We start from the raw sequence: 27,941 nt of genomic DNA on the forward strand, positions 1-27,941 counted from the left end.
ATATCTATCTTCCCTTGGAAGTATACTCCTTATTTAATAAATAATCTAAGAACTTGGAAACAGTTTGACTACAATATGAATGAAACTATAATATAATAAAACTTTGAAGAACAACAAAAGGTTTGATTATCGTACTTCCTCAGATATAAAATCGCTAGATAAAAATAAGTTTAGTAGGTAGTGGACCTTGCAATCTAATATGCAGCTGACTTCTTGAGTCAGGTAATGACTGAAAAAATATGTTACTGTCTTTCGATGATAATTTTAAGACAATTGACCAATTAGAATACATTGACAGCAAATTAAAGTATACAGCATATATGATATGCATTACCATCGTATTAGCCTAAATATACATCAAAAATCTAAATTAAACAAAAATATTTAAGATCTTCAATGGCTCAAATAATAATTGAAAACTTTCCATCAGATCCAGATTAAGTAGCTGGTACCCTAAGCTCAATCTTGTGATGGTTTCCTTTATCACTAAATTGTTTATTTATTATAAATATGCGGATGCAATTACAAAGGAGTACACCAAAATGAAATGATAGTCTGTAAATCAGTGCAATCTATTTTATTGTTGTTTAAATATTATTACAACTTACTATCTTAGAAAATCTAATCTGAAATGATCGATTAGACTTAAATAGTATATATAAATCTATATTTCCAATCTCCCAGACACGATAAAAATTATAAAATATAATGGGATTCAAGCCCAGGTATTAGTTACCGATTTTCATTCATTCGTTTATCATGCTAGCTTATGAAAAGCTATTAGTTTTATTTGTTATTATTGATATTAAGTATGAATAAATCTAAACATTCCATACAAAATAATCAATAGTTGCCTTAATGTTTTATTAAATCATCAGCATGTGATAAAAAAAATCCGAGTATGCAATTGCTGTGCCATTTATAAAAATAAGAAACTGCAGTTGATTCTTGCGGCACTCCATAGCACGTGGGGTACGTTTTTGGCTATTATGAGACATAATTAGCATATTTTCAGTTATTGAGTTGATACGAAATTTATACACATAAATAACAAATAAAATTATTTTTAATAAAATCGAAATATTAAAAAAACTACCACTGACTGGTCTACTTTTGCCCCCTGTAAAAAGCTGAAATGACGTCCCTGATTCTTAACCAGAAATTCTCAGGTTATCCCTCAATGAAAATCTAAAAAAACAGTCTCCAATCTATCCCGAAAACATTTAAAAAAATATTATTTCAATGGAATACACTTTCACCAATGAAAATATAATTTATCTGGCAGGTGCTAGTAAAACTACACGCGGCTATTGCTTTTGATGCGGATTTTTGACTTCAGAGAAGTTATAATTGTTTTTTGCGCTCTCCTATTGGTCAAAATTTGGTATTTAAAGCATTCAATTTTTCATTCGATTTTTAAATCAAAAATACCTAATTGCCACATCATTATTAACCCGGATATTTTTCTTGTAAAACCGGACAAAATTATTTAAAAAATAGTTCATAAATATTTATTAATATCTTATTGTTTTTTTTTCACTTTTTGTCCAGTTAATGTTATAATTAAATTACTTAATATGTATATTATTTAGGTAACAATAGAATTATTTAAAAATTAGTGTATGAATATTTTTTAATTTATTATTTTAATCAACTGATTTTGTTTTCGAAAAAAATGGTAACAGTATTGTGGTATTATAGAGGAATTATTCACCGATTGGTCCTTAAGCCAGGTGACATTATTATAGTAGCGGAATTATAAGCAAAAAACTAACCATAAAAATCCGACGTTGATAAACAGACATAGAGCAATAATGTTCCAGGTTAATGTTAAACCTCATACTTCACTATTTGCTGTTGCTAAGGTAAAGGAAATAGAATTGAATATTTTACTTCATCCCCCATTACCTTTCTCCTACAGATTATTACCTTTTTAAACATTTAGACTTCTAGCAAGTACGAAATTCAATAACAAAAGTAATAATATAAATTCTTCACAATCTGCATAATCTCTAAAAACGAACATGTATGCTACATTTATAGTCATATGCAAAAGACTATATTTGTAAATAATGGATTTAATTACTAAAATTGTAGTTTTAAGAAATGTGTTTCATATCTTACTAAAATAATGTCACTTGATATAAAATTATAAAACAACCTAATATACATTTGTATATATTTGATTTATTTAGATGTGATTACAGACAAAAAATAAATTTTACTTTTTTGAATAAGCGATTTCTTTTATCATTTTTGAAATAGTCATATTCCCAAAAATGAAAAATCTCGGAAAATTCAATGGTTCGAATCTAAGATAAGTAATTAAATTATAATTGTTAATTTGGCCGCTAGGTGCCACTGTACTTGTAATCGCTAACGGCACTATTGTTATTATACAATAATGAACGAATTGCTCTTTTATAATTTAAAAAATCCAACCTGTTACTATATGTATATTGCAAAAATATGTTATTTTTTTTCAGATCGATAAGAACGGGGACAGTACGCATCCGACCCCCTATTCGGGACACAAAATAGTTGTACACGTGGTGGGTACGGGTAGTTGCGTTGTAAGCCGCGCGAGTGCGCCACGTCGCTCGCCGGCCGCATAGCCAGTGTTGTAGTCGCGACTCGCGAGAGCCAGTCAATCAAAACACTGCCAAGATGCAGTCCGTCTTCCATTTTATTGTCGGCCTGCACTTCTACTTCGGCGCCTACTACTTCGTCTACAACATAGACTACCCCGCCTCTTTTAGCCTGGAAGAGCCCAACTTTTTACCCCTCAAAGGCAGGACTAGATTCTTGACCTTTTGGAACCTGGTGAGTTGATCTTTCGAAACTTGTTTCTTGTGCATATATACCTACACTCTTTATTCATTATCGTGAAGTAAAATAGTACAACGAATGTTCTACCGACGTAGTGTTGCCGGCAATAATCATTGAAAAAATTTCTACCTTGAACTTGCAAACTTTTTATCAAATAGTTGCGCTATCGTTTTCTGCGGGGGCTGATTTACGACGACGCAGTAAAAAAACAGTTGCTTATATTACAATACATTTAGTGACGATAATGTTTCTAACCGATCAAGTATTAGTCACTCCCCCCCCCCCCATATAGCCAGGTTTTGTAGGCACCATACCTAGGATTTGACTTACTATTTGTTTAGCCGCGCAGAAAGAAATTTTCTAAAAATATATTTATTTGAAGAAAATAATGAGGTTTATTTGCATACGTTCAGCGACAATCAGCGTAAAAAAGACACAAAGCTCGTACTAAGTGTGGGGATACGTTAAAAAAACTCATAAAAATACAATAAATATCATTTGCTTATAGCCATACACACAACATAGTTTTTTAATGACATCAGAAATTCAAAATGTTAACATGTTTACCTTTATATACATATAAAAAGTATTTTTAAGAAACCGTTCTTTTTTCTTTATTGGTGCAAAGTCTGTATCATTATCCACAGAAATATTTAAAAAATCCCTGGTTCTTGTTAGAAAGTCATTTAATTATGATTTTTTTTATATATTGCATATAAATATCAGTGGCGTACGGTGGGTGTTAATATTGGGTGTGCTATAAAAAATAAAAAAAAACGTACATTTTTTCATTTTTATTAGCCGAGGTTTTGGCATGCCTAAACTGCCTTACAGCTTTTTCCCATATATAAATAAATAAATAAACATCAAACCTAATCTAAAATATTATTATATAAAAATATCAAATTTCCAATAAACATAAAATTATAATTATTTATATATAAAATCTAATCTTCTTTCTTTGATCATAAATTTTTCTATCACGCTGTCATAAAAAGTGCTCTTCTTTTTAATATCCATAAGGATCCCTTTTTCTATTGAAATCAAGCTAAGGCCACATAGCTTTTCTTGGCCTTGGGTACTTCGATAACAATTATTAATTCGTTTCAGAGCAGAAAATGAACGTTCTGCTGAAGCAGTACTTCTTGGAAGAGTTATTATTAGTTTGCCTAATTTATCTATTTCCTGAAACCCTGACTCAAGATTATTTGTTTTCATAAATTGTACAAGCTCATGAACAGATTTCTCTGCAAATTCAGGTAAATGATAAAGAACAGCAAGCTCATTTTTTAAACTTATATAATCAAATAATGATCCATAGAACTGTTGCAGTTTGGTAAGTAATTCATTTGGAAGTTTTCCTTTATATTGCTCATATTTTTCTTTCTCCAGAAGGTGAAAATATTCCAATTTGGACATTGAAGAAAAACGGTATTCAATTTGCTTACATATATTATCAACTATTGTATTAAATAGTTGGCTAAACGCGTGCTTTTCTTCAACAAGCAAATCATTACTCAGTCTTGGATAATTTTCTTCCGTTACATAAGAATCCCATAATGTTTCATAATTATTTTCCTGTTCATGTCTGAGTTGTTGCAAAATTTCGGTAACTTTCTTACAGCAATATAATATGTCAAAAGATTTGGATTGTAAAATGTTGTATAACACATCAGTTTTTCCAAAAAGGTTTGAAAATATGTGGAGAAGTTTTCTTGTTTCAAAATCTTCCAAAAAGCTAAGAAAACCTCGTGCTTTTATTACAGTGTCGGGGTCCCATAGTTCACAATTTTTCACGACGTCTCGAAAAAAGTCCGTAAATTCATTTCTGTATTTTTGCACTGTGTTACTTAACCGCGTGTATAATTCCATCTTGTAGGTGTGACAGAAGGAAGTCTTCTACCTACAAACTCTTGTAAAGCATTTATTCGTTTGGAAGATTTCGAAAAGAATGCAGACAATCCATTTAAAGTTTGAAAGAATGATTTGCACACTTTTATATTGGAAAGACCTTGTTGTAATGTTAATTTCAACATATGAGCATAGCTGTGTGTAAAAATGGCCAATGGATAAACTTCGAGTACTTTGGCTTGCAAACCATAAATAAATTGGGAAGAGGTGGACGTGGTTTGCCAATTTTGATTATCTTCAATTTAATTTCATAACTTCTTTTTGAAAATGGATATTCAAAATATCTTCAACAGTATTCTTCATCATTATTGGGGTAAATAAAAAAATATAATCTAGAATAGAAAATTAAATATTGATCATATGTAAATAAGATAATAAACTATTTTACGCCAAAATATAAAAAATGAGTGACCTGTTATTGTGATATAATGTAATAAAAAAGCAGCGACGGACGCAAGAGTTTTTGAAGTACGCGCACCAAATTCGAGACCAATTTTACTACTGAGCGCTGCCAGCCGACAGATCGACTTCAGCCGTTAAATCTCGGAACAATTTACTTTAGTCGGCGGCCGCGCACAAGGTCGGCGCGTTATATGTGTTGTTCCAAAACGATCGCTCGCGCGAAAACGTTCAGAGCGAATGACAAATACCAATGCATACTATACACTGCATATTAAAATTTTATAATTTTGCATACTACTGTATGCAAAATGATGTCGCTTTACGCCCTAAATTTTCTAAATTTCTAAATTTATATTTTAGATGGTTTTGCGGGTGTGCGCCGCACACCTAGCACACCCTGAATATACGCCCCTGATAAATATATGTTGTCTATCTTTGTAATATTAAAGCAATAATAATATGATTTTATAATAGCTATATGGCTTTATGTAACTCATAACCAATGATGAAAATTGAAAATTGTCTTACCGAAACGTAATTTAAAAGCAGTGGCGTAGCTATGGGGGGGCGGAGGGGGCGGGCCGCCCCGGGCGGCACTTGCTTGGGGGCGGCATATTCGCGATGGGATTGTCTAGTGTGGTTCTTAACCCTGAATGCACTCAAACAAATATAAATCCTCCAATAACAAAAGCTTAATAATGACCAATTTATTATTTTAAGAAATGCTGATTTTATGACCCTGCAAAAATGTATGGGGGGGGGGGCGGCAATTTTAAGGATCGCCCTGGGCGGCACATACCCTAGCTATGCCACTGTTTAAAAGTCATAATTTCATCGCCAAATAGCTCGAAGGCGTTGAAAAAACTGCTCTAAACTAATATATTATGGCAGCAAATTAAATAGTCAGATTTTAAATCAACTGTTGGTCAGATTAAAAATCAAATACGGTCAGAATAAAAACATAGGACGATTAGAATTAAAATATAAGACAATCATGCGAATTAAAAATATATAATAACATTTATAAATATAAATGGGTGATAAATATCATAAAATATCTCGCTCGCACCTAAACTGTTGGACAGTATACCTTCCCAAATGCTACTATTATATTTAAATGTATAGGTGATCCAATTCAAGTTTCCTTTGTTGGCAGCACTGTCAATAATCACGTATGTTCAAAGTGTCAAATGTTATTTTGTAATAATACATTTGTGAAATGGATCGCTAAACCACCGCTCAACGCATTAAAATTGTTCAATTGTTCTACAGCTGTGTTTCGAAAATTACGGGTAGATTATGGTAAATTTCATCGTCCTACTGACGAACAATTCGCAATGTGGTAAAAAATTTAAAGAGACTGGAAGGGTTAGAGTGCATCATCGTGGTGCCCGTTCAGCCGAGAATATTGCTGCTGTAAGTGAAATTATGGCCGAAGACCCGTAATAGCCGATTCGTCGGCGTTTGCACTGTTGCTCTTTTATTATGGCTCCCTTTGGCGCATTTTACTTCTGGACTTACAACCGTATAAAATTCAGATAAGACAAGAACTGAAGTCCAGAGACCATGGACAGCGAATAATTTACGTAGATTGAGTGCTAGAGCAGCAGATTGCTGCTGATTTTTCAAATAAAATCTTCTTGTCTGATGAGGCACATTTTCACCTTTCTATGTATGTTAATAAGCAATATTACCACATATGAGGCAATAATAATCTTCATGCGATTCACGACAGACGATTACATGCCCAAAAAGTGACTGCTTTATGCACATTGTGGTCAAGCGGCGTTATTGGACCTTACTTTTTTGAAAACGATGAAGGTCGGACTGTAACAGTCAATGGTGAGCGCTATATATGCATGATAACCAATTATTTTTGTCACGAAATCGATGATATCGATGTGGAAGAAATGTGGTATCAACAAGACAACGCAACTTGCCAAACATTGAGTGCAATGTTAGATGTTTTGCGTTAAAAATTCCCAGATCGCATTATTTAAGGTTTTGGTTACATTAACTGGCCGCCAAGATCATGCGATTTAACATCGTTGGAGTTTTTGTGGGGTTATGCTAAAAAACGTGTCTACGCCGACAAACCCCAAACGTGAATTTTCAGATTTCTTAAATTTATTTTTAATGTAAAAAGGTATCAGTACAATACGTAAACAATAGGTGTTGCCAGTGTTGGTATTTTGATTTTGCTTCTCCTCCCTTAAAATATATCGGGATTGATTTTAAAAATTACTAATATTAATGTTAAAATTAACTTGATAAAAAATATATATAATATAGATAAATAAGTATTTTCATTATCACACATTTTTTGGTAATTTTAAAAATTATTAATATTAAAAATTATGTATAATAATTAACTTGATAAAATATATATATATATAATATGGGTAAATAAATATTTTCATTATCACACATTTTTTGGTAATTTTACTAAGAAATTAGTCGAGGTAAAATTTATTGCAGATTTTTACTTTCAAATTAAAGTATACAAGTATATTATGCTGTAAAGTGTACAGTATAATATTTTTTTAATATTTATTTTATTTAAATAAAACTAAATAAACGGTAAACTAGGGTGTTGTTCATAAAAAATAAGTCTATTATTGTTAAGATCTCTAAAGCAAACATTCAAAAATAAACGTTCAAATTATGTAACGATACGACAAATTATCATTCTGGTATAATGAAATTTAAAGATAATAATGTTAAAATTATCAAATGTCGTAGGTCAAAAATACGATTAACGAGTATTGTTCGTATTGAAAGTATATCCTGTATGGTTTTTTATCAATATTTTTGCAATTTGTTATTAAACTAGAAAAAAATATTACATAATATTGTAATGTATTATGATAATACATTACGATAATACTATTATCTACGGTGACAACGGAAATTTATCAATCTAATTACGTCATATCAAGCTAATACAGACGAACAATTGTCTATTATATGTTTTTTTGTATATTTGGGCATAGCTCATAATATATCGGCGATACAAACGTTACTCAGACAAAATCAAATGTAATACATATTTATATTTATATATGCGAAGACACGAATTGCCACATTGGACGTTGCATCAGATCAAAATGTCAATGTTGCCATGATTGAAATTAAAGAATTGAATTAACTCAAGAAATAAATGTAACGAAAAATATATTTTTGAATGAACTTTTATAATTATATTTTAATATATATTTTTAATGTATCGAGTTGACGATGTTCGCGAGCACTAGTGTTCGCTAATCCATCGGTTCCCAAAACTACGATAAAATTGAAAAATAAAAACTAAATACATACTTGAAAATATATACCCACTATTTAAATCAAAGAAAGTTTATTGGGCAACATTATTTTTGTTTCTTATATGGCGTCATTTCGACATACCTAGTACAAATCCACATAAAAAAAATCTCATTACTCGGCCTTTTTTATCACTTACCACGAATTAGTTTTCTGTTGCAATAAAATATAGATATTTATAAAAGTATGTTCAAAAATAGTTTCTATGTATATAATAATTAAAAAATATTATGTATTAATATAATATAAACATTTTATTCGATAATTATGTATTGTCGTGCAACCGATTCTATAATGGATATAACAATATTCATGCTTACAACCAATCAATATTCGTTCTTAACTCGAAAATTTTGACAATATGGAACCTGATCAGTGTTTTATTATTAAGAAACATGACTAAAAGTTTTCCTTAAAATTATTATAAATATAATATGTGATGATCGACCGGAATTACCTCTTAAGACGAAAAAAAATACATTTATAATTTTTTTATAATTATAGTTTAATAGTATATAGTATTTTATAATATAGGGATTCAAGCTCAGGCATTTCAGGTATTAGTTAACGATATATTACACTAGTCTATCGTGCTGGTTTATAAAATACTAAACTAATTTACCGGTAGTTTTATTTGCTATTATTTATATTTAGAACAATAAAAAATATATTAATATTCAACACAAAATAATCAATAGTTGCTTTAATGTATTTTAAAATAAAAAAATGAGTGAGCAATTGCTGTGTCATTTAAAAAAATAATAAACAGTAATTGACCAAGATTCGATTCTTACGGCACTCCAGAGTATGTTAAGTACATTATTGTGTATTGTGAGTCATAAGCAGCAATTTTTCAATGATTTTCAAATTAATTATTGAGTTGGTGCAAAATTTATACTCTTTAGCTAATTCCAGGTCAGTTTTGTCGTCTTTAGTCGAATAACAACTTCAAATTAAAAAATATTTATGACCGAGAATATATTTACGAAACTGCAAATTAAATGTATTTTAAAAAGTAAATATTGCGACAACAATAATTGTTGGTATTTGAAATCTATTATGAAGTTTCTAAAGTTTAGTATAGAAAGGTGTGTTATATACTATTTTATTGCTGTATTTTGAATTAAGGAAAAAATGAATTACTAGTGTTACCCCATATCGGGTAAGCTTATGTTATTACCGGGGTAATTAGGTGTTTATATAATAACGCCTATTTTTTATTGTTAACGAGCTTTTTCTGTTATGTATCTATTTTAGGGCGATATGCTTAATAAATTTAAGCTTGGAGTTATTTGAAGTTCACCAACCACTAGTTGCAGTTTCCTTATTTTCTTGTAAAAGGTGATGGCATCGGTTATCTGCTTATTGTAAAAATTATTGCTTCAGTTTTCTCTTGGTTTATTTTAATTTTTCATTCAATAAAATAATTATTCAAGTTTAGAAAAGATTGGTTTAGTTAATGGACTGATAAAAGATTAAAAGTACTAGTTATGACAGCTTTGTGGCCAGCGTACGTTGATAAGTCAGTACTTTTTAAGATATGAATGTTATATATTGAGTGAAAGGGAACGGCCCGAGCTAACTACCACGTAGGACACCATCTTGAATTATTTACGCGGTATCGAGAGTTCATTGTTTGGCGAAGCAGCATAGATTTAACATTTCAGTTATGATCGTATGTGTATAAAAATATATTATATTTAGATAATTAGTGCTAAACGATGTCGAATGCTTTTTTCAAAGGCTAGTGTTAATAGTCATATACTTTTATCATAATAAAATTAACATATACATATGTTTATTTCTATCTGCTGTTTGTGGAGAAAAAATAACTATAATGCATTAGGTTCGAAAAATTTTGTATCAGTGTATTAACCTTGAAAATGAACCACGTAAAAAATTTCCATCTGTTGTTTAAAAAAAGATTAAGAAACACTGCTGAAGCTAATTAACAAACAATACAAACACTCGCAGCAGTATTAGAGGTCTCTTCTGCAAGATTTGAAATAGCAATATTCCTGAAAAATAAAAATCTGGGAAAATTTAATGGTTCGAATCTTAGCTATGTAAATAAATTATAATTAATAATTTTGTTGCTAGGTGTCACTGTACTTGTTATCGCCAACGGCGTTAGTGATATTACACAATATCGAAAGCATCGCTCTTTTATAATTTAAAAAGTCCAACCTTTGACTATTTATCGCAAAAATCGATATGAACGGGGACAGCACGCATCCGACCCTCTATTCGACACACAAAATAGTTGTACACATGACACACGGTGGGGTTCCGCGACAAAACGCTCACCGAAATAAAGTACATGGCAAAGAATTTCACGCGACGTAATTTTAATCAACAAAACGTTCACACGATAGAATATTCACCAACAAAATGATCACACGTTCGAAGACGCCTTTTTTACGACTAAAATGTTCAAGAATGTGATAAAATATGTGGTGACGAAAAATTACACATGGTCCTGTCGGATTCAACTAAACCACAATTGGGAGGATTGGCGTATACCACTTAAGCGTTTTAACCGTTAAAGAAAAAATGGGTTTCTTCGTTTAAATGAAACACCGTGACTACTTATAGGATTAAGGTACGCGCCATAAACCATAAATAATTAAATATCCATCTCTTTGAGAATTGATTACCCACGCAGCCGTTTCTAGTCTGCTTTTTTGACTAACGGCAATTTACTTCAAAAAAACTCTCCACACTTCTGTAATTAGTCGTCTGGAAATAAATACTGATACCCTGACATCCACGAAACATCGGAGGATTTACTTTCAGACTTCCCCTTCGACACTCCGTCTGAGACACTTCTACTGATATCCGTACCAGAGCTCAAAGCAACGGATGTTTACGAAACCTCCAGCTTGGATCGCTAAGTGTCATGCTAACATGTCAACAATTCGGACTGCAAAAGATTGTACTATACAACATGTAAAACTCGAAAGTCAATTAAAATGCGCAATATATAAAATAATTGTTCCATAAAACGAAACGAACAGTGAAGACCTTATGAATAACTACAACAAATCCTTTTTCAAAGAAATAATTCGAAGATTTATCTTACATAAATGCACAAGTAATTCTTTTTATGGAGAAGATTGTTTATTTGAATGCACATATCTCTTAAAATAATTCCCTGTTAAATAGCACACTTGTTTTATTTACGTTTAACATCAATAAATAATTTACGCACCTAAAATGCATAATTAACTTTTTTCTTTAAAAAATCATTTTCGATGAACATTTTGTCGTGTGTTAATTTTGTCCGTGAACATTCTGTCACTTGAACCATATGTCATGTACATTATTTCGGTGAGCGTAGTGTCGCCCACCACGTGGTGGGTAGTTGCGTTGTAAACCGCTCGAATGCGCCACATTACTCGCCGACTGCATAACCAGTATTGCAGTCGCAACTCACGGGAGCCGGTCAATCGAAACACTACCAAGATGCAGCTCGTGTTCCATTTTATCGTCGCCTTGCTATTCTTATTCGGCTCCTACTGTTTCGCCTACGCCACAGACTATCCAGCCTCATTCGGCGTGGAAGAGCCCAAATTTTTACCCCTCAAAGGCAGGATTAAATTCATGAGCTATTGGAATTTGGTTAGTTGATCTTTCAAAACTTGTTTCTTGTGCATATATAAAAGTATTTTTGCAGTTAATTGACTTTCAATTAAGCTTTCAAGCGTTTAAGAATATTAACCGAGACTGTTAAGATTAATTTTTCAACCCGTGATTCAGTCCATTTCCCCTAAAAAATCAGATGAAAAAAGCTTTTTCAATAATTTTATTACAAGATAAAATATTAACACTTTTAAAAAATGTTAATAACTTGGGTTTCTTCGGTCTTCGAATATTTCCAAATGTTCATGCATAACAAAACTTGTTAAGTGTTATGCCCAAAAATGATTTGGACCAACCCTAGCGCGAGTTTCCCGCTCGTTCTTATCCCACTGGCTTTCATGATGTACGGAGACGCGTTTAGGCATTTAGAAAGACAAAAAAAATAAATATTCAAACCATTATTAAAATGTTTCGGTGTTCCTCCAAGACGACATTCCAATGATACTCAAGGTCACACGCAAATAAAAAATAACGAAGAAATTAAACACCACGTGACTGTTATATTTATACTTTCGTTTTTGATTCACTGATTTATGATAATATATTTCTGGTGATAACATGTTATTAATATTGTAGAAATACATTTTTAATAATTAGAAAATACATTTTTTTAAATTACTTAATCTTATTTTATATGAATGTAAATAATAATATAGTTATATAGGTAGCTATAGAACTTTATGTAACTCACAACTAGGGGTGAAAAATGAAAACAGTCTTAGCCATATGAAATTTAAAAAACAGAATTTTATCACCAAGAAGCTCCAAGCCCCCCTGAGTAATACCGCATCGAATAATCATAGGCAATGTCTCATCATACAATCATAAACATAGTCATAAAATATTCACTATGGATTCAACTTCACTGTATTATTCTTTGAAATCATATTTTAGATACAAAATTTACGCGAATATATAAACTATTCAGACATTGCAACAAACCAACAATGCTCTGCGTCAACGGACAACCAACCATAAGGCAGGCATTTAAAAGCACTTGATAGTTGTTTTTGTCTGCTGGCTTTTGAAAGTGAACAGGTTTTTTTTGTTTATCTTGTCTCGACCTTCTTTTAGTTCTCAAATCAAGAAGTCGTGAATATTTTATTTTATGATATCGTCCCCTAAGCAAGTGCTGATTTTATAATTAATTGCACATATATAAGACTACCTAATAAAACACTATCCTTCAAAGTAAAACCACTGGGAAGTGGACCTAAAATTACCGCCCCCCCTTGGAACTCTTTTTTTGTATATTTATTTCGTTAAGCAAAAATTTATATTTTAACCTATGGAAGAGGTATAAATCTCACGGAACAAGGTTTACATTGTAGGGAAATTGTGAAAACCTGGTAATGTTTTTTATCAACAAAAAATCTAAATTTGAAAGCACATCTTTGTGCACAATTTCATCACTGTCAAAAAAATATTCGTCGTTTTCACGCTGAACCTGCTCATGCGTGCTTTCTTTAAACGAGGAGAATTCTTCGTTAGTCATTTTAACATACTCTATTACCCGTGAGCTGCATTTTTATTCAAGCACGTCTGATCTACACTTATCTTGACATTCAATTTCAATTGGTCTTCTGGCATCACAACTCCGCTTCTTTGAAAATGGGAACGGACTTGTGTTACCAAATAACCATATTTTTCGATTAAGTGAAATCTCCATAACCGTCAGTTAAATTATCTGATTTCTTGAGCTCATTTTTAATGTAGGTAAATTTAACATGCAGCTCAAGTTTATCCAAAATCCAGCAATTAATTGTTGTCAGTGTAAAAATTTTGATTTTGCATTCCCTCCATTAAAAAATACCAGGATTGACTTTAATAATTATTAATGATTTTATTTTTAAAATAATGAGAAATAATTAACTTTAAAAATATTTCTTATATAGGCATATACAAATTATTATTACCACACATGCACACAAATGTCACTTTTTTACTTTTTAATGAAAATGTATAAGTATATCATGCTGCACAGCACAGAAAACTAATTAAACGGTAGACTAGTCTGGTTCATGCTATGTCGGCGTCTATCCAGAGACGTAGCTAGGGAGATTTAAGGGAGGATATGTCCCCGGATGCCAGACTAGGGGGGGGGGGGGGCAAAACGGAATGTGAAATTTTTAAGCGATAATTTAAATATAATTTGCGTATAAAATTATAGTTTTAATTTTTCACATTTTAATATGACGTAATTGACAAGTTTGCTTTAGCAAAATCAAGAAAAAGTTCTCTATAAATAATTTATTTTTATTTATTATATACTCAATAAAATGTAAGCATAATTTATTTTTATTTATTATATACTCAATAAAATTACTTATGCATTTTTATATTATTATATAATATATTTTGAAATCTTAAATGTCATATTTATTTAATCTTTACAGTTCACTATGACGAACTAGGAACACTGACTGTTATGTTGCCCATTTTTATTTCATTACAATTTATATAAACATTTGAAATATTTGGAAATTGTGAAATGTATATAAAATGGGGGTAGGGGCACGTCATTTGGATAGTTCATCCCTGGGCGCTCTAGCTACGCCCCTGCGTCTATCTTTGGTATTTTAGTCAGGGCCGACCCCAGAATATTCAGCGCCCCGGGCTCAAAAAAAAGGTCATCTGGGATTTTTTTGTACATTTAGTAAAGTAACCAGATTTTGAAAATATGCTAAATGGGAGGTAGAAAAAATGTCATCTCAAACGTTTTTAAACGAACAAAAATTTTCTAGGCGACATTTATTTTAGCTCTTGCAGCATCTCTAAATTTATTTATTTATTTTATTTTATTAATTTATTTAGCTTAATAGCTAATCTTTACATCTAACAAATTTAGTAAACATATATAAAAATATATAAAAAATACATAACAGAAAGAAAAAATATACAATAATAAAGACTTAATATTATAATATTTTATTTCTATATGTACGAAGGTGTTTTTTTATTCCATTTATAAAACCCGTTATATTTTTGCTGTTTCGGATTTCTCTTGGAAGACTATTATATAAATTAAAACCTCCGTACATAATTCCCCTAGCCGTACTCGTTTTCTTATACTTAATTATTTTTAAATTTTCTCTATTTCTAGTATTATATTTATGTACATCTTTATTTCTTATTAAATACTTATTAAAATAGTGTGGTAACATATTATTTTCTAACTTATATATAAATACTAAAACATTCATACTCAATATTTCTTGAACATTCAACCATTCTAATCTATCAATCATACTTTTACAATTAGTTAATCTATTTTTATTTAAGATTACTCTCATTGCCCTATTTTGTAATTTTTGCAACATTTGTTTATCTAATTTATTCAACATATTTAATAGTGTTGCACAATAATTAAAATGGGGCAATATTATACTATTGTAAATTAATTTTTTTGTATTTATACTTAATATATTTCTTAATCTAGATAATAAACCTATTTTTCAACTAATTTTTTTTAATATGTAATTACAATGTTCTTTAAAGTTTAATTTTGTATCAACAATTACTCCTAAATATTTTATATTATCCACTATTTCTATATTAGAGTTATTTATTACTATTTTGGTACTATCATCTAACACATTTTTATAATTAATAAACATACATTTAGTTTTATTCTCATTTAATTTAAGTACATTATTCTTTAACCATATCTCTAACACACCTAATTCATCATTCAAATTACTCACAACTTCTTCAATGTTATCACCCATGCAATAGATCAATGTGTCATCCGCAAATAGATGAACTTTACATTTTCTTACGTTATTAACTATATCATTTATATATAAAACAAACAACAATGGTCCCAATTTAGACCCTTGTGGTACTCCATAATACACTAACCTCTCTTCAGAACATACATTATTTATCTTAACTTTTTGTTTTCTTTTATATAAGTAATTATTAAACCATCTCAAAACTATATCACTTATACCTATACTCTCCAATTTCTTCAACATTATTTCTCTGTCTATTGCAGTGGTTCTTAACCGGTGCACCGCGGTGCACCAGTGCACCGCGAGCTTATTGCAAGTGCACCGCGAGAAAATTGGTAAAAACAAAAATTCCGCAAAATAGTAAAATCTTAATGTTTCAATCAATTTATATTTTATTATGGTCGTGATACCACACAATGGATAAATTTATTAACAAACGAAATTGTGAATCAGACCAAAATATTAATGACACTGGGAGTACAAGTGGAAGAAGAAGTGAAGATGTTACTAGACATCATACGTCTCATACAAAAGAAAATATATCCAGTAAAATAAAAAAAAATAATGGACAGTATTCTGAAGAATATTTACGTTTCAGTTTTACTAGCATCAATGAGGAAGGATATCACATTCCACTATGTGTTGTGTGTGGAGAAAAACTGTCCAATAGCGCGATGTATCCTGACAAGTTAAATCGCCACTTCACTACGAAGCACGCCGATTTTGCATCAAAAAATAAAGATTACTTCAAAAGATTGTTAAGCATGCAAAATAAACAAGCGAAATATTTTGAAAAAACTGTTAAAATTTCCGATAAAGCACAACTGGCGTCATACAAGATTGCTGTACAATTAAAACCACATACTATAGCAGAGTCTCTAATTTTACCTGCATATTGTGAAATAGGAAAAATGATGTTTGGTGATAAAGCAAAAAGGAAATTATGAAAATTCCTCTTTCAAACGATACAATAAAAAAAAATTAAATATGTCGGATGATATTGAGAAAACAGTTAACGATTAACTTTCCAAGCGATATTTTGTTTTACAAGTCGACGAATCTACTGACATTAGCGGTAATGCACAAATACTAGGATTCGTTCGTTTCATAAATGAAAACAAAATAGTGAATCAATATCTATGCTGCAAAGAACTTACCGAGCATACGACAGGACAAGATGTTTTTGATCTTATTTATTCATATTTAGGACAATTTAAAATATCATGGGAGTTATGTGTAGGAATTTGTATGGATGGTGCTCCTTCAATGGTAGGCTCATTTAAAGGATTTGTAACACTTGCAAAGACAAGAAAACCTAATATTATATTTACGCACTGTTTTTTACATAGAGAATCTTTAGTTTCGAAAACTTTACCAGCAACACTAAAACCTGTACTAAATCAAGTTGTAAATATAGTGAATTTCATAAAATCAAGACTTTTAAAAACACGCATGTTTAAAAAACTTTGCATTTCTATGGAAGCTATGTACGAGTGTTTGCTTTTTCACACTGAATTGAGGTGGTTATCTAAGGGTAAAGTTTTATGCCGATTCATAGAACTTAAGAATGAATTGTTAATCTTTTTTCGAAATGAAGGTATGGATGATTTTGTAAAATGTCTTCAGAATAACGATTGGTATGCTAAAGTGGCATATTTAGCAGATATTTTTAATTACTTAAATAACGTTAACACAAGCATCCAAGGAAAAAACGAAAAATTCATGACATCCATTGACAAATTGACAGGATTTCGGAAAAAAATAACTCTTTCGAAAAATCGAATAATAGAAAAAAAAATAAATATGTTTCCTTCACTTAACGAAAACATTCCCAAGGGAGTTTTTCCGCAATAATAAAACATTTAACTTTTTTGAAAGAAAAAATTGCACATTATTTTCCATTCTTAAGTATAGAAAATTATGACCGGATACGAAAACATCAAATTAGTCTCATTGTCGACTGATCGTACTCTAAAAATTAAATTTTCCGAAATAACTATGAAGAATTTTTGGATTACTGTCCAAGAGGAATATTCACTTCTTTACATGAAGGCACTGAAAATTTTGTTACAGTTTTCAACATCATATTTGTGTGAGCTTGGTTTCTCAACAACAACTAATATGAAAACTAAAAAACGAGAAAGACAGAAAAAAATGTAAACGAAGAATTCAGGGTCCTTACATAAAATATTCGACGTAATATTTCTGATATCTGCAAAAGCCAACAAGCTCAGGTATCACATTCATTAATTTTTGATTGATCATATAAATTCCATTATGTAAAGCAGGAACGTCATTTTGGGTAAACAAAGGGGGGAAAATGCACCACTTAGATTTGCCACCCAAAGAGCACCTTTAAATATTATTACAAATATTTTTAATAAAACACGTAATTAAAAATTGGTTCTAGGGCAAAATTAACTACCTAAATTTATTTTCAATACTTAACTTTTTTATATAATTTAATTTAAAAAAATATGTAAAAAAATTGTATGTAATTTTGTATGTAACTATTATTTTTTAAATTTTGTCCACATATTTTTTTCGACCTCTTAATTCTGGTGCACCGCCACTTTTTCCCATGATCAAAAGTGCACCGTGACTTTGAAAAGGTTAAGAACCACTGGTCTATTGTTTCGAAGGCTCTCTTGAAATCCAAGAAAACTGCTCCAATGATTTTGTTTGTATCCTTAGCCAACAGCCAATCATTTATCACTACTTGTAATGCAGTTTCAGTGGAATGCTTTTCTCTGAATCCCGATTGTTGTTCACATATTATGTTTTGAGAAGTAATAAATTCCTTTAATTGTTTGATTACTACTTCTTCTATTATTTTTTCTATACACGGTAGCATGTTGATTGGTCTCATTTCTTCAACTTTTTTACTATTTTTTATTTTAGGTATAGGTACAATAGTAGCAATCTTTAAATTTTCAGGCATTTCTCCTAATGAGAGTGCTTTATTTATTAAATAATTTAATTTAGTTCCTATTATTTCCCATGTTTCTTTAATTATATTTATATCTAGTTCATCAGTACTAGTTCCTTTTTTAAATTTACATATTATGTTATGAATTTCATCTAATGATACTGATTTAAATTTACTAAATTTTACAATTAATGTTTTATTATTATATTGTACTAAATTACTAATCCTTGGTATTGAATTTACAATTTCTTCTATGCTCTCAATGTAATATGTATTCATCTTTTCTGCCATTATATAAGGATCTTGATATATATTTCCATTAATTTCCATTTTTATTATGTCGTTTTTCTGAGTTGGATTAATTAATTGTTTTATTGATTTCCACATCTTATTTGGATCATTTTGTATTTCATCTATCAATTTTTCATACCATTTCTTTTTAGCCATTCTTAATACTTTGACTGCCATATTTCTACATTGTGTGTATGTTTTCCATTTTTCATTAAAGACTTTATATTCTATTTGTTCTGTTTTTAATATTTGAAAAATTTTGTATGACTCATCTCTTTTCTTTATAGCATTTTTAACATCATCATTAAACCACGGTTTTGGGTTGTAACGATATTCCTTTTTAAAATTATATTGACTTTTTGTTTTACAATCTACTATATTCTTATAAATTTTGTTCCATATCCTATTAACATCCATATTATCTACATTCCAGTCACATTTTTGTAATTCTAATCTTAATTTATTAAAATTAATTTTTTTAATTATATCAATTTTTTTTGTTTTTTTAAACTTAAGTTCATTATGTTTTTCTATATAAATATATACAATTGAATGGTCAGTTATTCTTGGAGTTGATTTTACTTCACAATAAATTTTTTTGTTGTTGGTAAATACTAAATCTATTAATGTGCTCGATCTATTATTAGTCCTTGTATTTTCTTTGACACATTGTCTTAAACCAAATATATTTGATATTTTTTCTAATTTTGCTGTGTAAAAATCTTCACATTTGTTCCAATTAAAATTCCAATCTCCAATTAAAACAGTATCCAAAATTTGATCAAAACTCCATTCTGCAATATTATTTATAAATTCTATGAATATATTCGGATTACTATTTGGAGATCTGTATGCTATACATAATATTATGGGAATTTTTTCAATAAAAATCTTAACTGTGATAGACCAGTATGTCTTATCTTGATTATTTTTAAATATAGTATTGAATTTTATATCATTTCTAATATACAGTATAACACCTCCTGTATGTCTGGAATTAGAATCACATCTAATTATATTATAATTGCCAATATTTAGTTCAAATTCTTCAATGTCATTTGTGATATGGGTTTCAGTTAACCCTAAAAATATTGGATATTCCTTTTCAGTAATTAATTCTATTTCCTCTTTATGTTTTAAATAACCTTGTGCATTGATTAATATCCCAGTTACTGATTCTTGTTTCCCATATGAACTTGATTTTTTTAATTGCTATACTATATTATATTGTATTTTATTATAGTAATTTTGCTCGTATCTTTTATAAATTGAACAATTTCTATCCATGGAGTTGTGTTCCACATTCAAATTAAGATTTAGTAATTTATTTGCTCTACAGCAATTCACACAGTTTTCTTTTTTGTTGCATTGATTTATTAAATGTTCTTCCGAACCACATTTTATACAATTTTTTTTATTTTTACATTCACTGGCTTTGTGATTATAACCATAACAGTTATAACAACGGTATATGAATATGTCTTCATATACTTTACACCTATCCCATTCAATATTTAATTTGCCTACATCCATTATATTTTTAAATGTCGTAACATCTACTTCAATAATAGCATCATACTTATTAAATTTGTTTTTTTTAATATGTTTTACTTCTAAATAACATTTGTTTTCTTCTACACATGTGTTTTGTTTCATTATACACTTTTTTAGTTGATCATATTTTAATTCTTCAGAAATTCCAATTATTTTTATTTTTGGTTTCTTTAAATTTCCTACTTTTATATTATATTTATCTCCTAGTTTTTTTACTGCATCTGTCGTAATTTTCGATGCATCTTCTTTACTATCACATGTAATTATTATACCTCCTTTGCTTATTGGTCTTATATTTTGTATTCCAACTTCTAATTCTGTTGGTTTAATTAAATTTTTGCAATCCTTTTTTGTCTGCTCTATATTTTGCAAATTTTTAGGTATAATTATCGCAATATCTTTTCCTTTTTTTACGATTTCCGAATAATGTTTCTTTTGCATTTTATTTTTAATAATGTTGTTATTTAAATTTAGTTTATCCTTTATATTATAAACATCTTTTCTAACTTCATTTAATAACTCAAATATTGAGTTATTATTTTCATTTTTATTATTTACATCGTCCCTATTAGTTTTTAACACATCTAATAAATGTTTATACATAATATCAAATGTATTAGTTATAATGGTTTTTTTTTCTTTTGATAGTATATTACCATTTGATAATAATACATTTAATTTTGTTTTTAATTCATCCATTTCTTTTATTCTGTTTTCTGGCGTAATTACGCCCGCTATATTCACGCCGCTATCGGCCATTTTTTTTATGTAACAATACTAATTATTTCTATCTTATACTATTTATATATTATATTAATCAATCTATTTATACTATTTATTAAATTGTGCTACTTACGCGCAAATATCTGCCGGTTTTCACCTCCAAAGGGGTTGGTTACCACAATCTTGGCTAATTGCACGACAGACACATGCACATACGATGAACACAAACAAAAAAATCTCAGATGACGACCGTCCGTACAGCCTGCCCTTCAGGCCAGCTCTAATTTCAGTCTTCCATAAAAAAACTTATAATTATTAGGATCTCTAAAACAAACGTTAAGAAAATAAACGTTCAACGATAAAACAAATAATCTTTCTGGTATAATTAAATTTAAAGACTAAAATTTTAAAATTATCAAGTGTCGTAGGTCAAAAATACGATATGCGAGTATTATTGGTATTGAGAGTATATCCTGTCTGGTTTTTTTATCAATATTTTTGCTATTTATTATTAAATTTAAAAAAAAACCACATAATATTGTAATGTATTATCTAAGGTGACAACAGATATGTATCAATTTACATCATATCATGCTGATAACCAGCCGATTTTTTGTATATAATTTGTTTTTTGTACATATTTAGTCATAGCTCATAAAATATATCGGCCATACAAACGTTACTCGAAAAAATGAAATGTAGTATTTATATTTATCTTCGTGAAGAGACGCAAAGTGCCACATTGGATGTTGCATTCGAGCAAAATTTCAGTGTTGCTATGATTGAAATTTGAAGAATAGAATTAACCTAAGAAATAAATTTATCGCAAAAATATATTTAATCGAGCTTTTCTAATTATATTTAAAAATCTCCCAATTTTTATTGTATCTTTAATATCAAGCGATCGATACTCGCGACTACCAATGCTCGCTAATGGTTGCGCACCTTGAGATTTCTCGATCGTAAATCGCACCGGTTCCCAAAACTACGATTAAATTGTAAAATAAAACGTAGATATTTTAAAATACCAAAATATATATTCACTCATCAAAGCGAAGAAAATCGAAGTTTATTGATCAATAATTTATTTGTTTCTTTTGTGACGTCATTTCAACATGGAACATATATTTTAAAAAAAAATCATTGCTTGGCCTTAGCTACCTAGACTGTTTTTTGTTGCAATAAAACCTAGATATTTATAAAATGATGTATAAAAAATAGTTTATATGCATTAATAATTAAAAAATAGTATTTATTAATATAAATATTGTATTTCATAACTTTGTAGTGTCGTGCAACTGCTTCTATAATGGCTACAACATTATTCATGGCTACAACCAGTCATTATTCGTTTGTAACTCGAAGGTAATCTCGCAGTTCAGTAGCGACTCATTGTCGACACGAAACGTGCTCTCTACTCTCGTCTATAATTCAAGATAATTGTAGAAGATGACTGTCAATAACGTCCATTTTCTAATGTTGTTAATTAATTCATTCGGTCTGTGGTATGACTATCACTACGTAGAAGATCCCGAATGGATAAGACCCAAAAACGATCTGAAATTTTGGAAAGGAAGATTAAAATTTTTGACAATATGGAACCTGGTCAGTGTTTTGTTATTTAATTTCGTTCACTTTTCTACGTATGATAAAGATAAATAAATACATATAATAGAACCAGTTTTTTAATTGCTTTATCATTGAATAACATAGATATCGGTCTTTGTCCTTACAATAAGATTTTATCAACGTTATTTATATAACAGTTTTGATATCGCTAAATAATATAGTTTACTCGTTGTCGTTTTTTTTTATTTCAATTTTGGTCTCATAACCGATTAACTTAATTACACATATACATGTAAATAAATGAGTATTATATGTATTTTAAATTGAGAAGCTCGTTCACGAGTCGAATTGATTGCACGCAACTGATTACTTTGGTCATTTTAGAGGCAGTCTTCTGTGAAGCTAGTGCTCTTTTGTGGACAAGTGCTATTTTTGTTTGTGAACAATATTATAAAAATGATTGTGACATTGATTCATACCGCTGTAGCGGGAGTGTTCCTATTCACCCTAATATATAATAATTTCTATCTTATAATACCGGATATATTAGTATTTGAAAAAGAGATACCCTACGTAGGAGGTCCGTTAAAATTTTTGACTACGTGGAACCTGGTAAATATTTATTGTCAATCTTCTATAATAATTAATAAGTAGAGAATAATTCGTATATAGTAATGCCAATATAAAACTTTGATTCGAGTTTTTATTGATGTAATTATTTTAAATAAACGTGATAATTTAGTGTGCGTTGATTATTATTAAAATAATAAAAAAATGTTCATGCTCGACTTTCAAGGTTTTAAGGCAATTTTAACAGCGCGCATGACACAACATGCTAAAGATGCCGTTCAAGTGTCTTGTAAATTGATCCTATTACCGAATAGTTACGACTCGGTATTTGTTTGAAGATGTATGTCTTTTGTGAAGCGCGACCGTATAATTTAAATTTCGCAATTCTCGTCCATTTAGCCATAGCGTGCTACCACGTGTTCGGCATGTACTACGATTTCAATTTTGTGATTATTAAAAAAGAGGATTGTCCGAAGACAATATCGCAAGGTGTGGGAGGACGATTTAGATTCTTGACGTATTGGAATCTGGTAAAGTTATACTATACTTATTGAGAGGACCGGGGCAGCCGATCACTTCCTCACCCCTCTTATAAAATTAAGTAATGCATTATGTACATATATTAGCTGCCCTTTCCCACATGCAATACCTCGCATACGCATACAAAGATAATGAAAAAATATGCACAAAAATCGGGGAGAAATGGAAAATTACTTATTAAATTCTAGTTTAATATATTACTTCCTTTATTAATTGAATCTAGGTTTATTTTAAATTAAACAAAAATCAAAATATTTGTAGCACTTTTTTTTATTATAAATACAATGACTATCAGCTTGGATAAAGCTGTGTGTAAAATATCGTAGTACTGACCATAGTATTATATTAAACCTTCCCTCATAAAATCAATACCAATAGAAAATGGTAATTCCTGGTAGTTGTGCGAACAGATGACTGTTAATTATAAATACAACTAGCACGCACTATGAAACACGTGATGACGATAACTAAACATTTTAATTTACATATTTGATTTCTCAAAAACTAACAATCGATTTCTCTCTTTGTGTTTGTAATATATCTAAGTGCTTGGACAAAATTATTCGATCGTATGCTAGATAGGAATATTATTATGTATACAATTGTCATTGTGAATTTGAAATAAATTTTAATTAATAAAGTATGGTAAAAAACGGAGGCTCCAAGCATTTCTGTATATAAACAGTAAATTTTAAAATATGAGACAATAAAAATATACTATTTTCTATTTATCTACTTCCAATTACTGCGTAGAATACACATCATCACTAATCGTGGAAAAAAATAATTACTGCTAATTTCAGCATTGCTATTTTATATAAATTTAAATAAATATTTTTTTTAATCATAAAATTATTTAATTTTCGGGTTTTTAGTTACCATTACATGGTAGTCAAGTAGGGTAGTTCATATATTTATTTTGAATAAATTGTTAGCGTTTCGAAATATCAATAAAATTAATTTGTAGAAAGTAGAAACGAGTCGTAATATAAATGTGTCCAAATTGAATGGCTCTTCTAAACAGGCCTATTATGTATATGATCTTCAGCAACTTTGATTAATCTCGTGCGAGAGTATTTCGACCAATTAGACCGAAAAATAATTGTACCTCATTCGGCACGCCAATACTTTTTATGCTTTTATTCGATTCTTTCGATGGATATCTTTGGTCAACTATAATGGTTCAGTGGCCATAAATAGTGTTTATAGATTTTTTTCTCTGGCCTGGCGAAACAATGGGTTTTGATATGGTTTAAACGCTGTTAGATAAAGTCGTCAAGACTATGTTCAATTATTTTATCCGTTTTAACCCTTTCACTGCGGCTGATATTTATGCGGGGTATTTCAGAATTTGCTTGTATATGGGGGAGCACCTATTTATGCCATAAGTTATTTAAATATTATTTCAATAAATTAAAGTGAATTTTTTACCCTTAAATTATACAAAAAAACATATTACAAGGCTCAAAGGTTCATGACAACTTTAAGTGATCAATGCATACTGACGATTTTCTTAATGACATCTATAAGTGTCATCCGTGGTCACAGGGCTTGTAGATAGTCCCTGCTTTATTTACATTATAATAATATCGTTCACATAAAACGTGTGGACCACTACTGTTATGCCCATAAGGCGGCTTCCATAAATGCTGTTGTTTTCCCTGAATTTTTAACCCCTTTTCTTCATTTCACAAGATGTCATTGAGCCAGACTCCTGTTTGTTTAATACCGTCACAATTCCGCTGACCACTCCCCCCCCCCTCTCCTAAATCAGTGACATAATTTATGGAAGCCGCATAATACAAATTTACGAGTGAAGAGAAAAAATCTAATTCCGTCAATTATCTGTATAAATCAGGCAAAAATAATTGAACTATTAACCCAGTCTTACTACCAACAATATTACATTATTATTATTTTTAAAAAATAATAAAACGAATCAAATGTATGTGAAAATTTGTCTGTAATATTGGTTTATTAAAAATAAAAATTAATACGATTTTTCTTAAAGATTTATGTATGTTGAAGTAATTGTTTCAATAAATATAAAGAAGTTGGTAAAACATATTTTTTTAAATGCCGAGTCATAATCATTGGTGTAGTTTTATCGCGTTTAGACCAAAGCTATGTTCAATTGATAAAAAACGCGTTAGTTTGACAGCTTCTGTATCGCGCTGTTGTCTGTTCGCGTTAGCTTATATTGGCGTATTTTTGACAGAAACCTTATCAAATTTATCGCTTTTATGGTAAAGTCTAGAAGAGACAAATCGTCAACCATGTTCGCATTTGACAAAACGTTGATAAAAATGTTCAGGCTCTTTTTACATTTCGTCTCTTTCTTTATGTTCGGCTACGGCTGTTATTATGACTGGTTTTATGTCCACAATTTATCCATTATGGATTTCGAATTCGCAGGAAAGCTCAAATACTTGACGTTTTGGAATGCGGTAATTACATAACCTCGAAGCCTTATCCATATCAATAAAACTGTTGTCCTAAATATTTATTTTATCTTGATGTTTTTCTTTATCGTTTCAGATATTACAAACCGTTTACTTTTTCATCGCACTCCTCAACGATGTCGTGGGAACGAACGAGAATAAAGCCAAACTTCCTTACATTAGAAGACTGAAAGATTATATGTTCAGCGCTTTAGCTTTTCCGTCGGCTATCTATGTCGGAGCAACGTTTTGGGGCTTGATGTCCATCGACAGAGAGTTGGTGTTTCCGAAGGCGCTCGATGAATTCTTCCCGTCGTGGCTGAATCACTTGATGCATACTAACGTTGTGATATTCATCCTGATCGAATTGTACATGACCTTCAGAAAGTATCCGTCGAGGAAGAACGGATTAACAGGAATGTTCACTTATTTGGCCGCTTACTTGATATGGGTGCACGTAATTTATTATTATTCGGGAAGATGGGTGTACCCGATACTGGAAGTTTTGAACTGGCCGTCGAAAGTGGTGTTCTATTTGATTAGCGTCTTTTTCGGTTTAGCACTCTACTTATTAGGCGAAATTTTAAATAACAAACTTTGGTCAAAGCAATTGTCACAAATTAAAAAGTCAGGGAAGAAAAAGCCAAACTAAAATATTAATGTACTGTTTCTTTTATATGTTTTTATATATGTTTTATTTTTCATTGAAATGTTATAATTTTTTATTTGTTATTTAACATTGAAATTAAAGCATTTTCAAATAAATGCTTGGAAGAAAATTAAGTAGGATTTTTTATACGTGTTTTAATAAATAATTTTAAGACCTAAAATTATAAATGTAATAGAAATTTAAATAAATATAGCACATGTAATTTAATATACAAATATGATATAAACTTTGCTTTTATTATGTATGTATTGCAATGTTCACATTTTTACATAATGCCCTTTTAAATGGATCATTGACGTAATTATGTAATTTGATTTGTATCATATCTGATATCAATAACATGGATTTGAACAATTTTCATTTGATTTAAAAGTAAAAAATCAAGTAATCCAAGAGACTATTATTAAAGCAATATTAAATGGGTTTTTAAACGCTTAAAATTGTAGATATTATTTATCATTCTATTATCTATTATGCATTCCATGTAAAGATATTGTTTAATTAATTCCATTCGAATTTATTATTTATATACGTATGAACGATTTTTAATTATTTTTATAACAAAGACTATATTTAATTTAACACATTATTATACATCAAAAAACGTCATATCTTTATATATTTGTAATAGCAATTATTTATAGGTCAAAACTAGCGATCATTGTGAATGTGATTTTAAATAAAAATTTATTTACAACACTTGCGTTATTTATTATTTAATTGCTTATATCTAAAAATTAAATTTATTTTAGTATTTTATACATTTTAATCTCAAGTGTATACATTATAACCCCAAAGTTTTATACACAAGCATA

General features: G+C 29.7%; 1 protein-coding gene across 3 annotated transcripts; it reads left to right on the forward strand.

Annotated features, from left to right (window-relative positions):
• Positions 1 to 2,555: 2,555 nt before the first annotated feature.
• On the forward strand, positions 2,556 to 27,825 carry LOC148235116 (androgen-induced gene 1 protein-like). Of its 3 annotated transcripts, none has more exons than XM_088186570.1 (2): positions 2,556 to 2,823; positions 26,554 to 27,825. In XM_088186570.1, exons 1-2 carry the CDS (start codon positions 2,668 to 2,670, stop codon positions 27,106 to 27,108), a joined length of 711 nt encoding a protein of 236 aa, XP_088042696.1. In that variant the 5' UTR covers positions 2,556 to 2,667; the 3' UTR covers positions 27,109 to 27,825. The 3 variants fall into 3 exon arrangements, with proteins under 3 accessions (XP_088042696.1, XP_088042697.1, XP_088042694.1); XM_088186571.1 differs by lacking the exon at positions 2,556 to 2,823 and adding an exon at positions 23,283 to 23,517; XM_088186568.1 differs by lacking the exon at positions 2,556 to 2,823 and adding an exon at positions 26,176 to 26,462.
• Positions 27,826 to 27,941: the final 116 nt, after the last annotated feature.

Source organism: Plectrocnemia conspersa, unplaced genomic scaffold, assembly GCF_051122295.1.
Source record: "Plectrocnemia conspersa isolate PC_06_02 unplaced genomic scaffold, ASM5112229v1 ptg000005l, whole genome shotgun sequence".
NCBI classification, from domain to species: domain Eukaryota; kingdom Metazoa; phylum Arthropoda; class Insecta; order Trichoptera; family Polycentropodidae; genus Plectrocnemia; species Plectrocnemia conspersa.

Bases quoted from the DNA above. Each gene is read 5' to 3' on its own strand.
- LOC148235116 (XM_088186568.1), top strand. From the start codon at position 26,259: ATGGTAAAGTCTAGAAGAGACAAATCGTCAACCATGTTCGCATTTGAC. The intron at 26,463-26,553 runs GTAATTACATAA...TTATCGTTTCAG, and splicing joins ACTTGACGTTTTGGAATGCG to ATATTACAAACCGTTTACTT.